At 39.0% G+C, this 20460-nt stretch overlaps 1 protein-coding gene across 6 annotated transcripts in view; it reads left to right on the forward strand.

Moving 5' to 3' along the window:
• Positions 1-20460, forward strand: part of LOC119558155 (fasciclin-2) — a 72942-nt gene that overhangs the window by 34427 nt on the left and 18055 nt on the right. For 3 of the 6 annotated variants that reach the window (XM_037871395.1, XM_037871397.1, XM_037871399.1), the window contains exons 3-5: positions 13728-13899; positions 14057-14101; positions 19787-19950. In XM_037871395.1, the coding sequence (XP_037727323.1) occupies positions 13728-13899; positions 14057-14101; positions 19787-19950 (381 nt within the window). The remainder of the gene's footprint in view (positions 1-13727; positions 13900-14056; positions 14102-19786; positions 19951-20460) is intronic. The other 3 variants (XM_037871396.1, XM_037871398.1, XM_037871400.1) reach the window with 1 other exon arrangement.

A 20460-nucleotide genomic window follows, 5' to 3' on the forward strand; every position in this document is an offset into this window, starting at 1 on the left:
AATTTATTACAATTAAAGTTTTTCTTCCATTTTTTGTTTTTCCTTTTTTTTTGGGAGGGGGGGTGGAAAAGTGTCAGAGCTGCCGCATTTAAATGAGGCATAACCGAAAGTCCCTCCTCCTTTTCCATGCTTCAGTGCAAAGGCATCAGGCGGAATTAGCTGCCAGGGATCGGAGTTGGGGCTGTTCTGCAGATGGAACTGCCGCGGAGACCCAAAACCCAGACCCCGAGTCCGTATCCGAATCCCCGGCCAGACGCAGCACATTTTGCCAAGTGATTTATGAGCCTCGGAGAGGGGCAACGTTTAAAAACATGGAAATATATATGAATATGCACAGGGAAAAGTAGTTTTATAGAGCTCTTGGCTTGAATGCTTGGGATTACTTAACCAAAACTGGGTATCAAAACACAATATTATTATCTCTAGAATAAAATAAAGGTTTATTTATTTATTTAGGAGGGTAGTTAAGATTCCAAAACTAAGAATGACCTTTGACTAAGTAACTTTATAATAATATACAAAATATTGGTAGGTTGTTATTATATTTTAAAGATGTTTTTTAGACTTCAGGAAACTTTACATAACTTACATTTTTTTAGGAATTAAAAATGTATTAATTTGAATTTGAATGAACCGAAAGAAACCCTTTAAGGACAATATGTTATTTTAATAACTTTTTTTCTGCTTCATGCACACTCCACACTTTTTATTCTCAGTGTAGTAATGGCCCTCGGACAGCAGCCAGTGCCCCAAACTTTGACACATGTCTGTTTGGGGGCTGCTGTCAGGCGAAAAGGGAGCGAGAGCGAGCCGGCGAATGAGATATTTGCAATAAAAGTATAAACAGAATGCAAATATTTTGCGTAGCCCCCTTCTCTCCCTTTTGGCTGCCCCTGGAAAATGCGGCGGCTGTCGTTCCCACACAACCCGCAAAGCGGCAGCAACATCAGACGCAACAGCGGCAACTGCAACTGCCACAGCAGCAACATCCACAGCAGCAGCAGCAACAATGAGTACATAAATTTTTGCTATAAATTTCCTTCGGTTGTCAGTGGCATTTTCAAGTGCTTCTTCTCGAGAGTTCGGGGTCGAATGTCGTGGTCTTGGCTGGGGTCTTGGTCGGGGTCGGGGTCTCCATGTCGTAGCCCCAGTTTCAGTTTCAGTTCCAGCTCCAGACTCTCAAAGATCTCAGAGACGTCGTGGTCTCCAAGTAGTCGCCCGCTCATTTCATTTCATTTCAATGGCAGCCGCAAAAGGCATTTCATTTGGTTACTTTCTTAGACGCTTGCTGTGGCCTTTTAGCCGAATTTAATTAAATATTTAATGCGCCCACACGGGCCACAGAAAAAGCAACTGAAAACCGCAAAAATTCTGTGGGCTCCAGCCAGTCGGGGTCACCACCCTTCAAATGTAAGCAGAATGCAAATTCACAACACAAGTGCTTTCTAGAGTTATTTAGTGCAAGCAAAGAAATATGCATCTAAATATTAAATACCCAAAAAATGGAATTCAAACTAACCAATCTACATACTTTTTAAATACCAAAACAAATGTACATTGATTGAATGACACAACGTTAAGCAATAACACTTACTCATTCAATCAATCCAGCAATTGCTAGCCCCAACAATTTATAACAATCTAATATTTCTTCACAATTTACTTTCCCTGCAATATTCATCAGGCCCTCCACTACTCAATCAACTTCAATTTGCGATTCAATTAAACAAACTATTTCCCCACAAATGGTATTCAATCGTTTTAATGCCTATTTCGCCTGGACATGTAAATTTGTCAACCGAAACTATCAAATGCAATTACCGACTTGAACTAATTTTCCGTTTGCAAGTGACTTTGATATCAATGTTCAATGTTCATTAACTTTTCAATTTCCGCACTGGGTGGCACATAGAAATCGAAACTAGTAGGCGCAAGAAAACCACATGGAATAGTTAATTATAATGGACAATTGAATGCCCACAACCTTTACAAGGAACCCTTCCTGTGTAATCTCCATAGATCCGTTCGGGATAGCAGCCAACATATTGTTCGCATTTTACATGATTTGTGGCCTGCATTTGCATGCATTTAAATACAAATACAAATATATATACATATTAACTTACGCCACCAAATTAAATGAATTTCAAATGAACGGATGAAGCAGGGGCAATTGTTTGTTTCCATATCTCAAACCATCTATACTTCTGTTTTCTATTGTTCTATGGACGATAAAAAGGGGTAAATGGGTCTTGGGAGGGGGTTTTTCAAAAGTTTTTGTTTATGTGTTTACATTTTTACAAGTTCGAAACGTAAAGATTGCCTCGACTGAATGGTATCGAATACTATGAATTACAACAAAATTAAATGAAATTATATTTCTAGCATTCTTGAATAAAAGTATTTTTCAAATTAGTTAAAATAGTGTTAATAATTTGTGATGATATACCCCATGACCGGATATGCATATTTCTATTATTACCTGTTCTTTATTATGAGTCATTTTCAAATTACCGTAAATGGTTATAATGAATCCCGATCTTAAGTCCCATAATATACCCCACAACCCACTTGATTACAGGGTATCCATAAATAGAACAGAAATATTTACTCGTTTCGGTTCGGATTCCATTCAACATCTAGCATTGAACATTGAGCATTCAACTATTGCAGTCTGCACTGGCATTATTTGTTTTAATTGAAGTCAATTAGTTTGTGTGATGGTGTTAATTTAGCTCAATGGGAAAAGGGGCAGGGAGATGTTTTTCATAGGCCATACACAGAGAACATAAACGCTATATATATATACCGAGCAATTGAGAATAGACTCGGCAAGAAACTCGCTTTTATTACCACTCAGTATCTATTTTTTGTCTTTTGTTATTTCTTGTTTTGTTTCTGTATTGAAACACTTAACCCCATTCAGCATCCCCGCTTCCAACCGGCTGCAACTTTGTCAATGCAAATGAAAAGACATTAATGTTAATGCTTACAATGTCCCCGCTCATTGTTTTGGCCATTTGGCTGTTGATGGTCGTCGATTTCGCTTTTTATTGACCATCCAGCGAGTTGATAAGCAAATGAAATGGGTGCCACGGGAATGGCTCTGTTGAATCAATCAAACGAATCGCTTTCATTAATCTGAATTTGAATCCAGTGGGTATCGCAGCCACTTATTTGCTGCTTTGTGCAGGAATCAATTTATTGGCCGATTAAAAATGGTAAATAAAAGTACATTTATGGTTTATTCGATTACAAAATGTAAATTCAATTTATGGTTTTTTGGAAACAGCAATAAAATGGCAATGAAAAAGGTAAACAATAGATGAATTTAATTTATCCTTTCTGCTACCTATTATCTCTTAATAAAACCACAATATAGACTCTTCCCCACCGCTTTAAGTCAATTTGAATTACCGATTGAATGCAAATTGACACACAAGAGCGAGAATCGAAATCAGGAGGGCATGGCTCATCTGTCATATTTAGCCGACTTATGGTCCCTGCATATATATATATACATAGATATATCCGAAATCCACCACCCAAATCCACCCATCCATCATAGTGGCTCAATTGAGCACATACAAACTATTGACCGCCCCCTTTTTTCGAGGCCTAAAATCCCAAATGCAAACGTTGCAGCCAAGAATTAAAACCGGCCAAACAAAATCCAAAAAAAAAAAAGAAGAAAATAGAAAACTGAAATAGAAGAGAAGCGAGGCAAATCAAAGACCAAATTGATGACTGCAAAAAATATGAGCCGCAGATAGGAATCCGGCCCAGCTGCTGCATACGGATTTTTGATCGATGGCCCCGTCGGGCTGCATAATTTGCAGCTAGAGAGACGAAATCCACTTCCCCGGGGAAAAGGCGGTGGAAAACGCTCGCCAGCTGTCCGGAAAAGTGGGCGGGCTGTGGATAGGGCAGGTAGTCCAGAAATCGTCTAGCACAAATCGATCATCAGGTCGAGGAAATGCCGGGGAGGGGGGGGAAGGGGCCAGCGGATTTGATTGATAACCTGATTGATGGCTCGCTTCATCTCTCGGACGCTCCAACTGGCCAGTGCAAAGTGTTGACTGCCTTTGGGCTAAGCCTACAGAGTGCACTGGGAAAAATAATTGACAAGGATTTCTAAAGAAAACAAAGTCCATTAAAAATATTACCATTTTTATGATTTATCGTTTACATTTTAGATAAATATTAAAAGGCTTAGAAAAAAATCAAAACTATAAATTACCAGATCTATAGCCCTACTTTTGTATATAATTTTTATGATTTTGTATTAATAAAAACAATTCCCCAAAAGACCATACTGAAAATCGCATAAAAATAATAGTAAACTAGTAAATATAAAAAAATATTTCTCTATCTTTAAAAATAAAGCTACTGGTTCGATTTCTCACAGTGCACTTAGACGAGAGTCAATTGAGCATAAAGTTGCTCGGCTAATTGGAATTGTCCACGTCCGCGCCCCAATGTCCGGGAAATACATAGTAAGGAATGGGATGGTTAAAGATGCTAGGAAAGATAGCGATGGCCGGCTAAGCAAAGGCTAGGGATCCAGATTAATGAAGAGGCAGAGATGAAAGTTTCTGGGTTAACGTGGAAAAAAAGTACGATTCAGTCAAATCACTTTATATAACGCCTCTCCAAGGAGGCAAAACTGAGTAACTGTTGATGGGCCGTATACTATATATATGTCGACGATAAGACCATTTTGATGAGGATGATGATATGCAGCGTTGATGATGATAATAATGCTGATGCTGCTGCAGCTGCAGTGGGCAATGTTTAATGAGCGGACAAGCGGAGAAGAGGACCAGCGAATGAATCAATCGACCACGGACCAGCCACCCATATACGATATATACCCCCTTTGGAACCTCCCTCTGGAAATCCCCCCTCTGGAGCCCCAATAACAATTAGAGGAGAGCGTTGAATTATAGCATTTGGTTGGCTTCGCTGCCGTTGTATCTGCGATGATTAATTAAATGGCATTTTAATGAGTTCACTAGCGAGCGAAAGCCCCTCAACCTCCGCAACCCTTTCCAGTTCCATTCCCATCCAACCATCCATCCAATCTCCCCATAGATCCTACGAATTGTCATTGAATGCATCAATAATGGAGAAGAAGCAAATGCTGTGTGGCCGTGGAATGTGAAATATATATATGTGTGTATATAGTGTGTGTGTGCTTTTGGTTAATTTATGCAATTGAACTTTTGTTCGGCGCCACAGAGAAAAAGCAATAGCGCAAGAATCAATGGGAAAACGGTTGAAAAATAGAGGGAAAATAATAAAGAGAGCGAGTGGAAAACCGAGAAGAACACTTGGTCAAGGGCCATCGATAACGATTGCCTGAATCTTTTCATATTGGTCTTTAATTGTTCACTTAACGTGCATTGATTTCGCAAATAAAAGATGTGACCAGAAGAGTGTACCACAAAAGGATGTTCTTACGAAGAAAGCTTTTTGAAATGAAAAATAACTTATCGATAAGCAATACACAGTATTTATCAAAATTATCGATAAAAATAACGATTTTTTTCGGCTAAATGTATGCCCATCAATTAGTTTCAATGTGGACTTGCCTAGCCTGTCGAGGATTACTTCTTGATCCCTGAAGTGGCTTTAAATCCCGCTCCAAATCCCTGTCAACATGAAACCGGTTAACCACTTGCTTTTACCGTTTCGAACTTATCGAAAGTCAGCCCTCCTCTTCGTAGCTCCCCCCGGAATTGCCATCTCTAATCCGGAAGATTCTAGGGGGAAAAACTCTTAGGCTTACTTATGTCAGGGAATGCCGACTCATCTCTCGTTACTTGGCCCTCTTGCCTTCCCTAACTACCCTCCCATTTGCCCCTAACCAAGCTGACTTTTCGGGTTTGTTTAAAGTTTCTAGCGCCGCAAATGAAAAGTGAAAAAAAAGAACAGCCCGACCAGAAAGGGGCCAACCAAGAAAAGAAAAATAAATACGAGGCAACACAACTTTTGCCTTAAAAAAAGAAGAAAAATATAAAAAAGAAGAAATGTTGAAGAAAGCGAGGAGCAACAAAAATTGAGAGTGAACGCTGTAACTTTTGGCTTGCAGGCGGTGCTGGAGTTGAAACTTGCTAGCCAGGAAAATTCGTAGGCCTTGAGGGGGTGGTGGAAACACTTTGCGAAACATTTTATGCCAGTGGTGTGGCGATAGGGGGTGAGATGATGGCGGCACAAGGACAGGGCCAGAGACAACATGCTCCCAAAAAACTAACTGCTTACTTAACAAGACATATTCAAGCACTTAAAACCAAAATAAAACGCCAGAGGAGCGAAGGAACGAAGGAAATGCGAAATAAATGGACGATATAGCTATAAAGAGTATTTTTTACAATAAGCTGGGGAAAGAACGAAGATATTGTTTGAGTGTTTTATTTTATATGATATATTTGATTGTCCACGCAAGTAGCATGGTCACACTGCGATTTTCGATACTAGCCTGGTCACACTGGTTTGTGCATCAAAGGCAAATCCAACCTTAAAACATAAATCCAGGTGATCTTTTAGTCTTTTATCCTCACACTTTCACAAACTTATATTTTATTTTTATCATCCAATCCTTGTGGAATTTCTGAACTTCACAACTTATGGCTGAGGTGACTTGTTGAAAAGCAGCAGTGAAAGCGCACTCTTCTCGGTTCTTCAGAGGTCACACACATTGCGCGTGGTTCCGTCCGTTTCTTTTACTTCTGGGATTTTATTTTTTTATTCCCCATCCTGGTCGGAACTTTATCAGCCAAGTTTACTTAATACGCAAAGTAAGTTAAAAGCAAGCGGCGATGACGGAGACGGCCAAAAGTTTTACGCGCATAATAAGCTCAACTTCTATATGCAATTTTTGATGTTTTTTCCTGCACTTTTATTTTTTTTTTTTTTCTTTGCAACTTTCGGTTTCGAGCGCTTAATATCCAAGCATTTCCCCGCAATGCATTTTGTTGTTGACGTTTTTCTGTTTTCGCACGAAACTTCTTTTTAATATGAAACGTTTGTCCACCGCAGAGAATTCCCAAACCTTCCCGCTCATATTTTGTTTTCCTCGTCCTTTTCGCCTGATACCTATTTCATTCTTCGCAATGATTGAAAAACTTTCCACGGGCAGCCTGCCACCAAAAGTCACGACTTTGATCTGCTACTTATGATGGATTGCTTGGGGGACCTGGGGCCATCGGGAAGACTTATACGGCGATTTGTGCAAGTTACTCGAATTATCGCATCTTGGGTATTCTTTGAATAGTTGCAGCACTTAAGCGATTAGGGCAGGCCAAATATAATTTTATTAAGAATCTTTACCTTCCACTTTAAGCTGAATTACAATTTTACAACTTGTTGTTTGAAGATTTGCTTGCAATAACGTCCAGTGAATTAACGCCCATGTTGTTAAATCTTGTATTTCTAAAAACTATATATATATATGCAATTACTACCAGTGAATTAAGGCCCATTTTGTTTAATATTGTAATTCTAAAAATTAAATATCACACATTTTAAGATTATAGACTCTTGGGCTTTATTTCACTGACCTTTAGAAATATTCCCTTGTTGAAGTAGGGGAAAATATTTAACTGTCAAGTTGAATCAAGATTTTTTTATCTTACAACTACTACCCAATTAATTACCGCTGTTGATGGCACTTTCTTTCTAGCAGTCTGTTGCCGGGCAAAAACTCCTTTCTTAGCGAGTCATAAATCCGTTTAATTACTGATTACTTCCAAAATCAGTTGGATTCTCAAAACTCAGCGAACGTGCCTGCGTTGGATGTCACCACCATTTTTCTTCTTTTTTCCCAAGGAGATATTATCCCATTGTTCTCCCCCAAATTTTAGGAGGAGCGTGTGCATCCAAGTGCCAAGTACTCACTTAGCAGTTTGCCACTCCAGTTGCTCAACAACTGCCAGTTGCATGGGGCAATCGCAATGGATGTTGCAGTTGCACTTGCCTTGTTCAATGCTCATCAACTTTTCATTTGCCCTTTTATAGCTCCTCCAGGGAGATAAAAACTTTAACTACTTTGTCGCCACTTGGCTGCTGCCATTACTCGCCATTTGCCATTTCATTTCTCATAATGACCTCATTTGTTTAAACATTGGCTGGCAATTGTGGGTGGGTTACGTTTTTTTGTTTTTTCGGTGGGGGCGAGACTTAACTTGTTAGTGGGTTTCTGGGTCGCTGACTTTTTCAAGTGCACACCAAAACGAGCGCAAACACTTTGTGCCAATTTAGAGAACAATAAATTGTTTATCCCAGCCAAAGGCAATGCGAAAATTAAAAGATTAAACAGATCATGATCGGTTATATAGAAACCGATTCCAGTTGAAGGTCAGCCGAGTGAATCATTGAAGATGTCTGGCTTTTACATGGAAAAGTTTTACATACAACATTTTGTAAGCTCTTGGCAAAATAAATAAATTGCTTGAAAAAATCCCCCCAAAAGTTTGTTGCTTAATAGATGTATGCACACATTTTGAGCATTCATTCGGGCTTAAGTTCTGCAGCTTATATAGAATATGGAATGGAATATGGCAAAGTCTGAAGCGTGCAAATGGCAGCAATTACCGCGCAGACACAGACGGCGACAATCGTCAAAATTCCGCCCCCACTTGCAGCACTTTCCCATTTCAAAGCCCCACTCGAGTTCGCCTTGAAGTGTGCACGAAAAAAGATTTCAAGTCAAATCACAAAAACCCAAAAGAAGGCAAAGGACTAAGGATAGGTTCAAAGTTGAGGGTCTGCACAAAAAAGTTGACCTTTAAAATGTATCGAAAATATTTTGTACATTTTTTATAAAGGTCTCATAGGGAATACTAATAACTAAATTATGTTATATTTATAACTTACAATTTAACCTTTATTATTTTAAAACAAAATACTAGATTTAGTGGTTATACTATATTTAATATAGCATTCTTTTCATCAAGAACTTCACAGTTCCTATAGACCCGCAGAAAATGATATTATATTTATAATGATACTATATTTATAACTTACCATTTAACCTCTATTATTTTAAAACAAAATACTAGTTTTATTTGGTTATACTATATTTAATATAGCATTCTTTCCGTAAAGAACTTCACAATTCCTATAGACCCGCTGAAAACTATCCCCAATGGGTATCAAAAACGAAGCCCGACTGTCAATGCCGCCGTGTCGCGCCCTCTATCTTCTCTTGTGGCCTATTTAAAAATTCAAAAGGCATACAGATGCCGAAAAAACACAAACGCATCCTGGGTTCGTTTTATTTTTAGTGGGTAGTTTAAGGGGTAGCATCATCGACGACCACTTGAGGCGGCTGCTCCAGTTTCCTGTCGCCAGCGCGCACAAAAGTATGCAACATGTCTGGGGGGGGGGGGGGGGGGGGGGGGGAGGGGGTAAAAAAACCCAGAAAGGAGCGCAAACATAACGTGGAAATATTATAACGATAATAAAACACAGGGATGTCGAGGATGTCTGCAATCGTTTGCTGGCACGCATGCATGCCTAAAGGAAATGCCATCAAATATGCCAAACATGTTTGTGGCCAAAAGGAAGGGGATGAGCGTGGGTGTTTGGCGGTCGGAGGTCCTGGGTTCGAGGCTTCCTGGCGCCCTTTAATGTTTATTGTGCAAATAAATTCGGCCTTGAATGGCCAGGAACAGCGGCAGATGTACAGTGCTCACACGTTAATGGCAAACCGCTGGTTATACGCAAGGATAACAAAAGTCCATTAACATAAAATATAAATGAGAAATTTTTTTTAATATAAAATTATATTTTAGAAAATATTTATATTTTTAGGTAAGGGTCTACTATGCCAATTAGCAAACACATTTACTTTTTTTAATATAAAGTTTCTAGCTTTCAAATATGCATATTTTTAATAATTTGTAGGTTATGTTTTATAATGTGTGCATGAGCCAACCTTCAACCCAAAGACCTAATTACCAAAAAGGGTTCTATTTTTTCAGCAGCCACTATGCCATTAGCAAACACCCCTGCTCCTCGCCAATTTCCTTTGATCTTGCATTTTTTTTCGAGTGGCCTGTGTAAATTTAGGCTGCTCTCGATAACCAATAGATGCTATTTTTGGTCCCGGGTTCAGGTCGGCGCCACTTGAGCACGCCTCTGCTTAGAAGGTGAAGAGGTGGGCGTGGCATGCCGAAGGGGCGGCTGGGGCGAAGGGGCGTGGCACAACCCAAGGCTGGACAATATTTGCGTGCAAGCGAGTCGGTGGGATGCCCACTATTTTGCAGCCATAATTCAGAAAACTAACTTTTCCTGGGCGAAAAAGGGGGATTACATAAATCAAAATTTTCTGCCGGCCGAAAAAGCGCCAGAAACTTTTAAGCAAACAAATATTAATTTTAACTTTGGCGCGGCCAAGGCAATAAAAAAAAATAGCAACAAAAAAAACAAAGGAGAAAAGCAAAAAGGCATTCAAGAGTTAAAGCCTTAATAAATATATGTGAAACTCTCGCGAGTGTGTGTGTGTTTGTTAATTTGCCCATTTTAATGTGCAATTTTTAATTGTTTTTCAACAATATTTTCTGGCCAGGCACAATGAATTAATTGCTCGAGAAGTGGGCGGCATGTCCAGTGGCTGCCACGCCCACATCGCGCCCTATCTCCTTCCGGCCCTCGCTTTTTTTCCCCGAGAGCCTCGCGATAATTCTTAACCGTTTGTTTATTTATGCGGCGCCGGAAAAGCAACACATTCACGAGGGAAATGCGGGGGAAAATGCAGGGAAATGCAGGGAAATGCGGGGAAAATCAAGGGGCTCAAAGAGGTAGAAAGATAATGTGCGTCCGTATGTGTGAGCCTGCGCCTTTATTTATGCAGCATGCATTTAAAATAAAATAAATATAAATTAAGCATACCCCCGAGTCCCAAAGGAAATGCCCTTTACGTTCAGACCTCAAAAAGATGGTAAATTGATGCGGGAACTTTAAATGTTGCCATTAACAGGTATATTAAAATAATGGCTATAGACAAAACGATTTGCAAATTAAATACAGAAAAATGGGATGAAAAGGATAAATGGATGTTTGAATTATCAATGCGCTCTCGCTATCATTAAGCCAAAATGAACCCACATTTTTCATGTAAAGCAAAAAACATCAATAAACAAGTAAATCCATTAATCGCCATCAACACACTTCATTTCTTGTTACAAAATTAAAATGTGACAAATGAAAATTGCAAAAAAAAAATGCACATTTAATAGGTAATCATTTAGAGTGTGGCCCATTAGGCAAAAAAAAATAAAAATAATTAAATCCGGAGGTAATCATTCTATAAAAGTGAAACAGAAAATGTTTTTCCTATGTTTAAAATTGAACATTTAGATGTTTTGAAAGCTAGTAAGAATAAAGGATTTTATGTACTGTACATCTATACAATCATATTTTTCCTGTTAATGAATGGCATTATTTAGCCTAATGATAAACACTTATTTCTTTGAATGGGTATACCCCCCTTTTTCCATCAAAAGACATGAGAAAAAGAGCATTTGCTAGTTTTATTCCATCTTGCTGGGCGTTTTCCCACCCACCCACAGCCTTTCATTATTATTCAGTTTTTTTTGTGGCACTTTCCTTTGTTTTTGTTGCCGGGGATAGTTGGTGGCGCCATTTTGTTGCCTTGCATTAATTGCGATGCAAAAAGGCAACGTCGCATAAATTTCTCATATTTAATTTCGCCTGAGCTGCAGATGGAACCGGAGACACGGGCGTTGTGGCAAACAGAAAAAAGGGGGGTGCGGGGGCGTAAAGCAGCCGAGGGGCAGTTTAATGCACTCTGTTGCATGCCACACCGCCCCCATTCACCCCTTCTGCACCCACGCCCCTGAGAGGATTCGTTTACATTAAATTATTTATGCACTCGACTGTGTGCAGCACTTGCGGCTTGACAAAAAAATGTGGGGGGGGGGGTCTGATCACAGCTGCTTCTGTCAGTGAAACCCCCTCTGAAAACACCACCCCTTTTCCTTTTTTATTCTTTTATTTTGGCCCACTTTAATCTTGACCACACACATAAAATTCCCTAACGAATGTGCAGACATTGACCATTAAGCAGCGAGCACCACTTGAACTTGGCCAAAAAGGCTAAGCAGCCATCCTTGACTTTGGGCCAGCACCACCCACAATTACCACCCGGCCCAGTCAACTGGGACCATCCAATAAAGTGTCAAAGGAAATGGCCAGAAAGGCTTTTAATTGTAATGAGAATGAGAGCGGACTTCTTGGATAGTCTGTCTACTCCTTACCCTCTATAAATATATATATATATATATCCTATCCCATTCCTAGACCTCGTAACAAAGGGTTTCATGAGCGTTTAATTGTCGGTAATTAGCTAGATGAACAATGGCCAACTTTTAGTCGCCATGGAGCAAGTTTCAAAGAGAGGCAGCTGAAAAAAGAGCAGTTGGGCCAGAAAATGGGTAACTTGCTTATATAAGCAAGGGATATGGAGTGCTCTTAAAGGATATAATAGATGTACTCTACTTGTGGGAGTAACTGGGTTAAACTTATATTTGTTGACATTAATCCATATATCCCGATTTTTAGACATTGTTGTTTTTATGTAGATCATTCTAGATTCTGATAACCCAGAACTGCAACCTTTTAAATCGAGAAAAGCAGTATTTTTAATTGCAATAAACTCCAATCAACGCGCAAGTTGTCGTTAAAACGTTAACAGCCTTTCGCATAAAAGTAGCCATAAGCATTCATGAAAACAAAACCATTATTTAAATCATCTTTGATGGTAATATTAAATGAAGTTTTATGTTAAAAAAAAACCTCAACTCATGATAAATGTCAGTAAATGTCAGTGCACATTTTTAATTGGGCTTCCGTTTGTGACGTGTGCTTTTCAGCACTCCATTATTTTCCCTTACATTGAGAAAGTTAGTTTTCAGATTGAATTTACACATTTTGAATAGCTGTATGGCTGGCAGTTATTGACACACATTTGAATGGCATAAATCCTGACGAAATTTCAATTTCCAAATGCACTGTTTCCCACCGGAAAATCGTCAAAAATGTGCGTATTAAATTCTTAATGAAATAACGCAAAGTTAAGTGCGCTCAACTAATTACCATTACATTTCTACAAAATTTCGATTGAATTTCACTTCGAATTTCGGTGGAATAATTTCATTTAATTGAGACACACACACACATTTTTGTGCATAATGAGCGGAGGCGAAAATTACAAAGGTTCCCAGCTGGGGACCCCCCTCAAAAACCCCACCAGCCCCGCCCCTTTGTGAGCGTCCACAGCAAAGGCAATTAAAATTAATTTAAAATTTACTCGCCTGTGCAAATGAGTCACTCGGAAAAAGAGCAGATAAAATGAAAACAAAGACCAATGGCCACAGCTCTCAATCAAGAGGAAAACGCAATATCAGATGGGGTTTTCTGTGTTTCCCTTTAAAGCTATCAAAACCTGAACCTTAACTATTTACATTTTAAAATAATACTTGGTTCTAACTACTCATAAAAATTTTTAATGGAATATACCTTTAGATTCTAAGATACTTAAAGATATAGCATTTAATACTATATTTATATTAAATTCAAAATTGGAAGTGTCATAGAAATATCAAAATGAAATATCTTCGAAAGCATTACAGAATTTCTTACAATTTTCTCTCCGTGTACAACCCCGCTAATTGCCTACTGTATTTACTTTACCTTTTCAGAACTGTGCCAGGCGCAGTCTCCGATCCTGGAGATTTACCCCAAACAAGAGGTCCAGCGCAAGCCAGTGGGCAAGCCCCTCATCCTCACCTGTCGACCCACAGTTCCCGAACCCAACCTGGTCGCCGATCTGCAATGGAAGGATAACCGAAACAACACCATTCTGCCCAAGCCGTAAGTTTTTATCCAATCAAAAACCCCATTTGTCTATCTTAACCTCCGGTTATTGGTGATATTTCTTATGTTAAAAAAAAAAACACACACTCACTTACACTTTCCAATAAATATACACCACAACACTCACACTTCTGTCGTATATATCGTATTGTAGGAATTACGATCCACTGTATGATTCCAAGGGCAATAGAAAGAAAGAGTAAGTGACGCGATCAGCTATATACCGAAAGCAACAAAATCCAGTAAACCAGTAACAGCAACTGCAAGCGTAAACAGTAACCAGTAATTTAACTGCAACTGCAACAGTAATCAGTAAATGCAACTGCAACAAGCATCAGTAAATAGAAAACTGCGACATAAACTGAGACAGTAACTGAAAGTTAACCGGTACTTTAACTTTTAAAAGTTAACCGCTGACTTGTGACTTTGCCATCAAAAGTTCATTGTAACACTTGAACAGAGAACACCAAAATTTGGTAAAGACCTTTGACAGCTTCTTATGAAACTAGTAGTTCCTGACTTTAACAGGAAGTTTCAACTGACTTTAACCGGCAATTAAAAAAAACTGTAACAGAAACATTTTAAAGTAGCTGCTAAATATAACAGCAACTTACTGCAGTTTCTGGCAACTTGACTGTGACTAAAAACCTAAAGTTCTAGACTCGGAGCTTTTCCGCAGCCCCGCCCCCTTTTCCTAGCCCCTTTATTGTGGTTGTTTTTGGCATGATTAATTGTTTGATTTGATTTGTTCTTGTTTGTTGTTAACTCATCTCGCTGCATTTTGCCCAGGCCCAATTTTGCAAGGGGCCTAACTTAAGAGTAGCATTTGGCATTTGACATTTTCCATTCGACAACTGACACAAAAGCACTCACACACACACCCATTTTCCTCATGCAACATTCCTATTAGTTGTCGTACTAACCATCCTTCATCTCGAGTCTCCATTTTGATTTATTTGAGTGCTAAAAGCCAAAGCGAGCGATTAATTATCAATTAGGGATCGATTTTTTGCATCGATTAATAATAATATCATTCATGTTGCCTCTGTTATCACTTTTTAAAACACTTTACAAATTTACAAAAATAAACAGAGAAATCTAATGGTAATTTATATTCTTTAAACATATTTATATATTCCTTGGCTGAAAATAAATTCCATTAAGATTTCCTAAACTTAAGCTGTAACTTTTCACAATCATCCATAACGAAAGACAGCTAAAAGCTTACGCATAATACTTTTAATCACCTTGTTTTTCCATGAAAATGCAAAAGACATTGAAAACGTATTTCATTAGCAGGTAAATGAAAAGCTAAAAAAGTTTTCGTACACAAAATAGAATTAAACAAAAGTTTTCCTCGGCGAAATCAAGCGGAATCTCTACCTTGGCAACCGAAAAGGGACGAAATTGCAATAAAGGAAAATGCTGCAGAAAAACGTGCAAGGGAATGTGAAAGGCAAATGCGAATGGGAATTCTTAGGTCAAATATTCAGATCGAAATCTCAGCTCCCCGAGTGTGTGTGTGTGTACTGTACTTGCGTGTGAAAAGCGAAATCGTGTTAATTAATTTGCCTGTAAACTGAATGGAGTGGGAAATTCACTGAAATCCCGGGAAAATACAAGAAAAAGGGCTTTGGTGTTAACCCCTGGAGAGTGTTTCACACCTGACCCCCGTTTAACCCGTGAAAGGGTTCAAGGGGCTATTACCGGACGGGGGACATTTTCCGCTCGGCCATTGCGTTCTAATTAACCCCATTTCCCCGTCAAACTGGACGAGTGAAAATTTGTGTTTTGGCTTGCTTTCAATTTTGCTCAGATTTCTTTTTTCAGCCCATCATATTTTTGTTTATCATTCTTAATTTGTTTCGCTTCTATTCCAGGAGAAATCTTAGAAAGTTCGTATTTAGGGTATTATTTTATATTGTTCCAGTTATTTGTTTAAGCAAAAAAACTTTTATTCTTGACCTACCTGTATTGAAACATAATGAAAATCTGTAAAGTTAGTACCGTCCTTGCTTAAGTATTAAAACAAATGACATTTTAAAATGTTTCTTTGTTATTTATACTTTTATAGAACTTCTTTTTAGGACATTTCATTCATCATTTCGCCTTTGGCAAAGTGTGCTTTAATTATGATTGCGGCAACCCTGGCTGGACGGCGGCTGGCTTTTCAATTCCGTTCAGGCAAAAGTGAATGCAATTTTTCATTTCAAACGGTGCTGTGGCAACTCTGGGTTGGTGGACAACCCCCTTTTGTCCGGCTTTTCTCCCCCGCTTCCCCCCCCCAGATTTCCCCCCATTTCCTTTAGTTTACTGGCCTCTCTGCCTACTGCTGATTGTTTTGTGTTGGTTTGGTTCGGTTTCGCTGCTCCTCTTCTCTTTTCTGTGGCCAGGCTGTTGTTGTTCTTGGCCGGTTGGGTGTTTTTTTTTTTTTTGTTAGGCGCAGGCCACACCCACTTATACGCCCATACGCCCACCGCCCACAATACGCATGCAATGCATTGCATACTTGCAGGCGCGAAATGTAATTAAGCTGCCAAAAACCAACCGACAAGCCGGCCCATTTTTTGCCCACCCCCTCGGAAAATGTAGGAAAATGGTAGGATCCATGGTTCCGTTTATACTCGGGGCCAAGTTAATTAAAACGATTAAGTTCGGCATAGTTCTGCGGCCGGGCAAAGCTCGCATTTTTGGGCACGGCTTTTGGCGGGGGTTTGGCTTACCAATTTTCCCTCTTTTCTTTTTTTTTTTTTTTTTGGTTTGTTGGTTTTTGCCCAGTAGGTCCGCCAGAGGTCAGTATCTTTTCTGTTCCCCTGGGCGTTTTATAAGGGGTTAAGGGATTGCAGGCATAATTCTAGGGGGGTGTGCAGGTGGTATTATGATGTGCCGGGCGAAAGCTTTGGCAGCCAGTTCGCTTGCTCATTAAAAACGTTAAAACTTTAATCCTCGAGTTAGGTTGGGGTTTAGTATCTGACATTTTGAAGTCTACTAGCTAATAGGTATTCAAAGTTGACTTTAATATACCCATAAACTGTCGATGCTAGCCTAATTAAAAATAAGTCATAATAATGCCTGAAAACTTCAATAACAAATGTGCATCAAAACATTCCATTGTTAACTTCATGGACTGCAAATGAAGAGAAATGGAGCGAATAGCAAGTGATCAATGCGGCAGTAGTGCACATTGTGCTGCTGTAAAATAACTAGACACAGAGAAATGACTCTGGGACCTGTCTGAACAGTCTTAAGATATCCCCGATGGAAAACACCCGCCCTTTTCCCCGCTTTTCCCCGCTTTTCCCCGCTTTTCCGCGACATTCATTGCGTATTCAATAACAGCGAAAATGGCAATAACAACAGCAAACGGGCAACGACATCTTTATTCGCATCCAAAAGGGGGCCAAAAGAAATGCAATAAAAAAGTAGGAATTGCTATATGGCCCCGGGTTCCCAAGGCGCCAAGTCTCCTGAGTGGAAGAGAGACAATCAACAAAATAAAAAAAAAGAAAGGAAGTACTATAGAAGACTGAACAGAAATTTGATTTTTACGTATGCGTAACGGTTTGCTCATCCCTATTCCATCCTATTTTCCTTCCAGTTTTCCTTTTTTTTTTTTCTGTTCCAATGCTCGTTGATTTTTTTCCCGTCTTTTTTCTATGTGCCTGGTGCTTGGCGCAATATTAAAAATCCAACGCAAATATGCAGCGAAATTTTTGCACAATGTCTTTAGAGCCCCGTCTCTTTCGCTCCGCCCCAAACATTTTCCGTTTTCCACCCACTGCTGCGGTTTTCCCTGCGAGGCGTCGTATTTTTTTCTGCGTCAACAACTTTTGTTAGCATAATTTTGGGCGCAGCAATGACGGCTTTCCATGCAAACAATCCAGGTCAGGTCAATAGAAACGGAAGAATTTTATTGTTTTCCAAAGAATACGTTGAGCTTCTCAAGGTTGATTGTCTTATAAAGTGTGTTATTTTTTAATTAGTATCATATAATTTTAATATCAGTAATGTATGTTTTTAAGGCACTGTAATTAATGATTATTTCTCGCGCATAATAGGAAAATACCATAGTAATTGTCTTTGGTTAGCCTATCTATTTTCAACATGAATTTTAAATAAGTGATTTTTATAATATTCCTCAAAAATCACCTCGTTTTTAAATGACATTTTTTGAATGGACTTCCAAACGAAAAATGTTATGATCATTCTACACCAGTATTGAACACTGCCCAATTTTTTTAAATGACATTTTTTAAATGGAAGTCGAAACAAAAAAATGTTATAATTCTTTTCCTGGACTTGAGCTATGACCATTCTTCACCAGTATTGAACTCACTACCGAATTTTTTTCAAACCCCTTTTTGGTTCTATTTTTCCCACCCCAGCTGTAACAGCAGCGTTCCTTCGCTTTCCGGAATATTTTTCTGCTTTTGCATTTTTGCCAACAATTGCAATTCGCAAATCGAACGCAGGTTGTGCCTGTCCTCGCACAAACAAGGAAATGCAAACAAACACTCGCACACATGTGCAATATATAAAACCAATTACAGTCGTAAAAACAAAAGTTGCAAAAAATAAACGACGAGTGACTGTCAAAAATTGAAATCCACCGCCGCAAAAAAAAAAAAAAACAAAAAAAAAAGAGGAGAGGCTTTCATTGACTTTTGCCGCTTTTCCAAATATTGCAATTTTCCTTCACAAAAAGGGAAATGCAACTTCCTTGTTTTTGCCTTTACTGGAATTTTTTTCTCCCTGTGTGGGTTTGTATTTTTTGGCTTCGCAAAGTCGTAATAATAATAATAAGCGCCTCTATGCATATTTAGTTTCTGCGCCATGAAGGAAACTTTTTTAATTAATTAGTACGTGAGTCGCACAATGGGCAGCAGTTTGAAAAGTGTAGGAGTTTCGGGCGATAACTCCTGCTATTCGAGGGGCATCGAAAAAGGGGGTACCACAATAATTTGTTTGCCTTGTGCGATTTACTTTTGCTAATTCGCAAATTCACAAACGATACGAAAAGAAAGTTGAAAACATTCACGGAAAATTGCAAACACTTACAAATGCAAAAGAAAAGGGAAGAAAGTGGGGGAAATGGAATTTGATTTAGGGTTTAATTAGCATAACGAATAAACACGCACAAAGCTATTAGGTAATTTATTGAGTAATTATTTCAGATGGAGCTACGAAATGGTTTCAAGGCAGTTAATAATAACACTACAAGTTTTGAGTTGGTAAAAACATATAACACAATATTTGGGTAAAGCTTTATAAATTTAGGAAACTCAATTGTTTTGCAAAACCATCGAAAAATCAATGAATAAATTGCACACAAAATACCAAACGTTTCAATGCATTTTGGCAGTCAAAGAAATTTTAACTTCGATTTGCCCGAAAAACGTGATGGCTCTTATCGCATTTACATTAGAGGAAAAGCTGCTTTTACCTCACCCTCACCCCTTTTGGGAAAAATAGGCGCCGCATTTGAAGCCAAAGAATTTTCACATTTCCCATTCAAGTTGTTGCCGTGGCAAATTTGCTGTAAATGCGAACTGTATATATAGTCGGTTAAAAGCCATGAGGAAAAATGCGTAACACATTTTTGGGTGAGGCATGCAAATGAGCAGGGGGACCAGGGAAAATTCTACTAACAGCAACAGCAGCAATTGTTATAAGCATAAGCATAAAAACATAATAACAATAAAAATAATTATACCGAGAACATACCTCTGTGTGTACCACTACTGACACCCATACACTTATACTCGTAATCGTACAATTGAATTGCATATTATTCCGTTACTAATATACATACAACCCGCTTTCATTACCCGCTTTTCCGACTTTCCGGCATTCCGGCATTTCCCGTGCTTTCCCGCCAAAAAAGGAATGGACGCAACCAGCCGCCGATGTACACGGAAACGCTGCCCGGCGAAAGTTTGGCCCTGATGATTACCTCGCTGTCGGTGGAAATGGGCGGCAAGTACTACTGCACCGCCTCCTATGCAAATACCGAGATCCTCGAGAAGGGCGTCACAATTAAAACTTACGGTAAGTCCCGGCTCCTGTGTATAATAACATTCCAGTGGCGGGGCCACAAATTGTTTCGGGGGGTGCTTTCATATTTATTTCCTCCTTCCTGGCATACATCCATGTGTGTTGAAATACACACTTTGAAATTATGGAGAACCACAAACTCATAGAGGGAAATCGGGATGCAATAACTCAAGTTATGGAATCTAGAAGTTCAGTCTTGGCTCCCCATTCTGAAAACCATTGGAAATACAACAAAAATTTTGACCCTCTTGTTTGAATACAGAACGTTAGATAATTCAACCACAAACTCATAGAGGTATCCCACGTCAAAATCGGGATCCAACAACCAAAGTTATGGAATCTTGAAGTTCAATTTTGGGTTCCCATTCTGAAAGTCATTGGAAATACGGGAAAATCGAAGATTAAAATGGGCTAAAATTTTGACCCTCTTTAAAAATAATTATTTGAATGTAGGACGTTAGAGAATTCAACCACAAACTCATAGAGGTATCCCACGTCTGAATC

This window comes from Drosophila subpulchrella, chromosome X, assembly GCF_014743375.2.
Source record: "Drosophila subpulchrella strain 33 F10 #4 breed RU33 chromosome X, RU_Dsub_v1.1 Primary Assembly, whole genome shotgun sequence".
Lineage (NCBI taxonomy): Eukaryota > Metazoa > Arthropoda > Insecta > Diptera > Drosophilidae > Drosophila > Drosophila subpulchrella.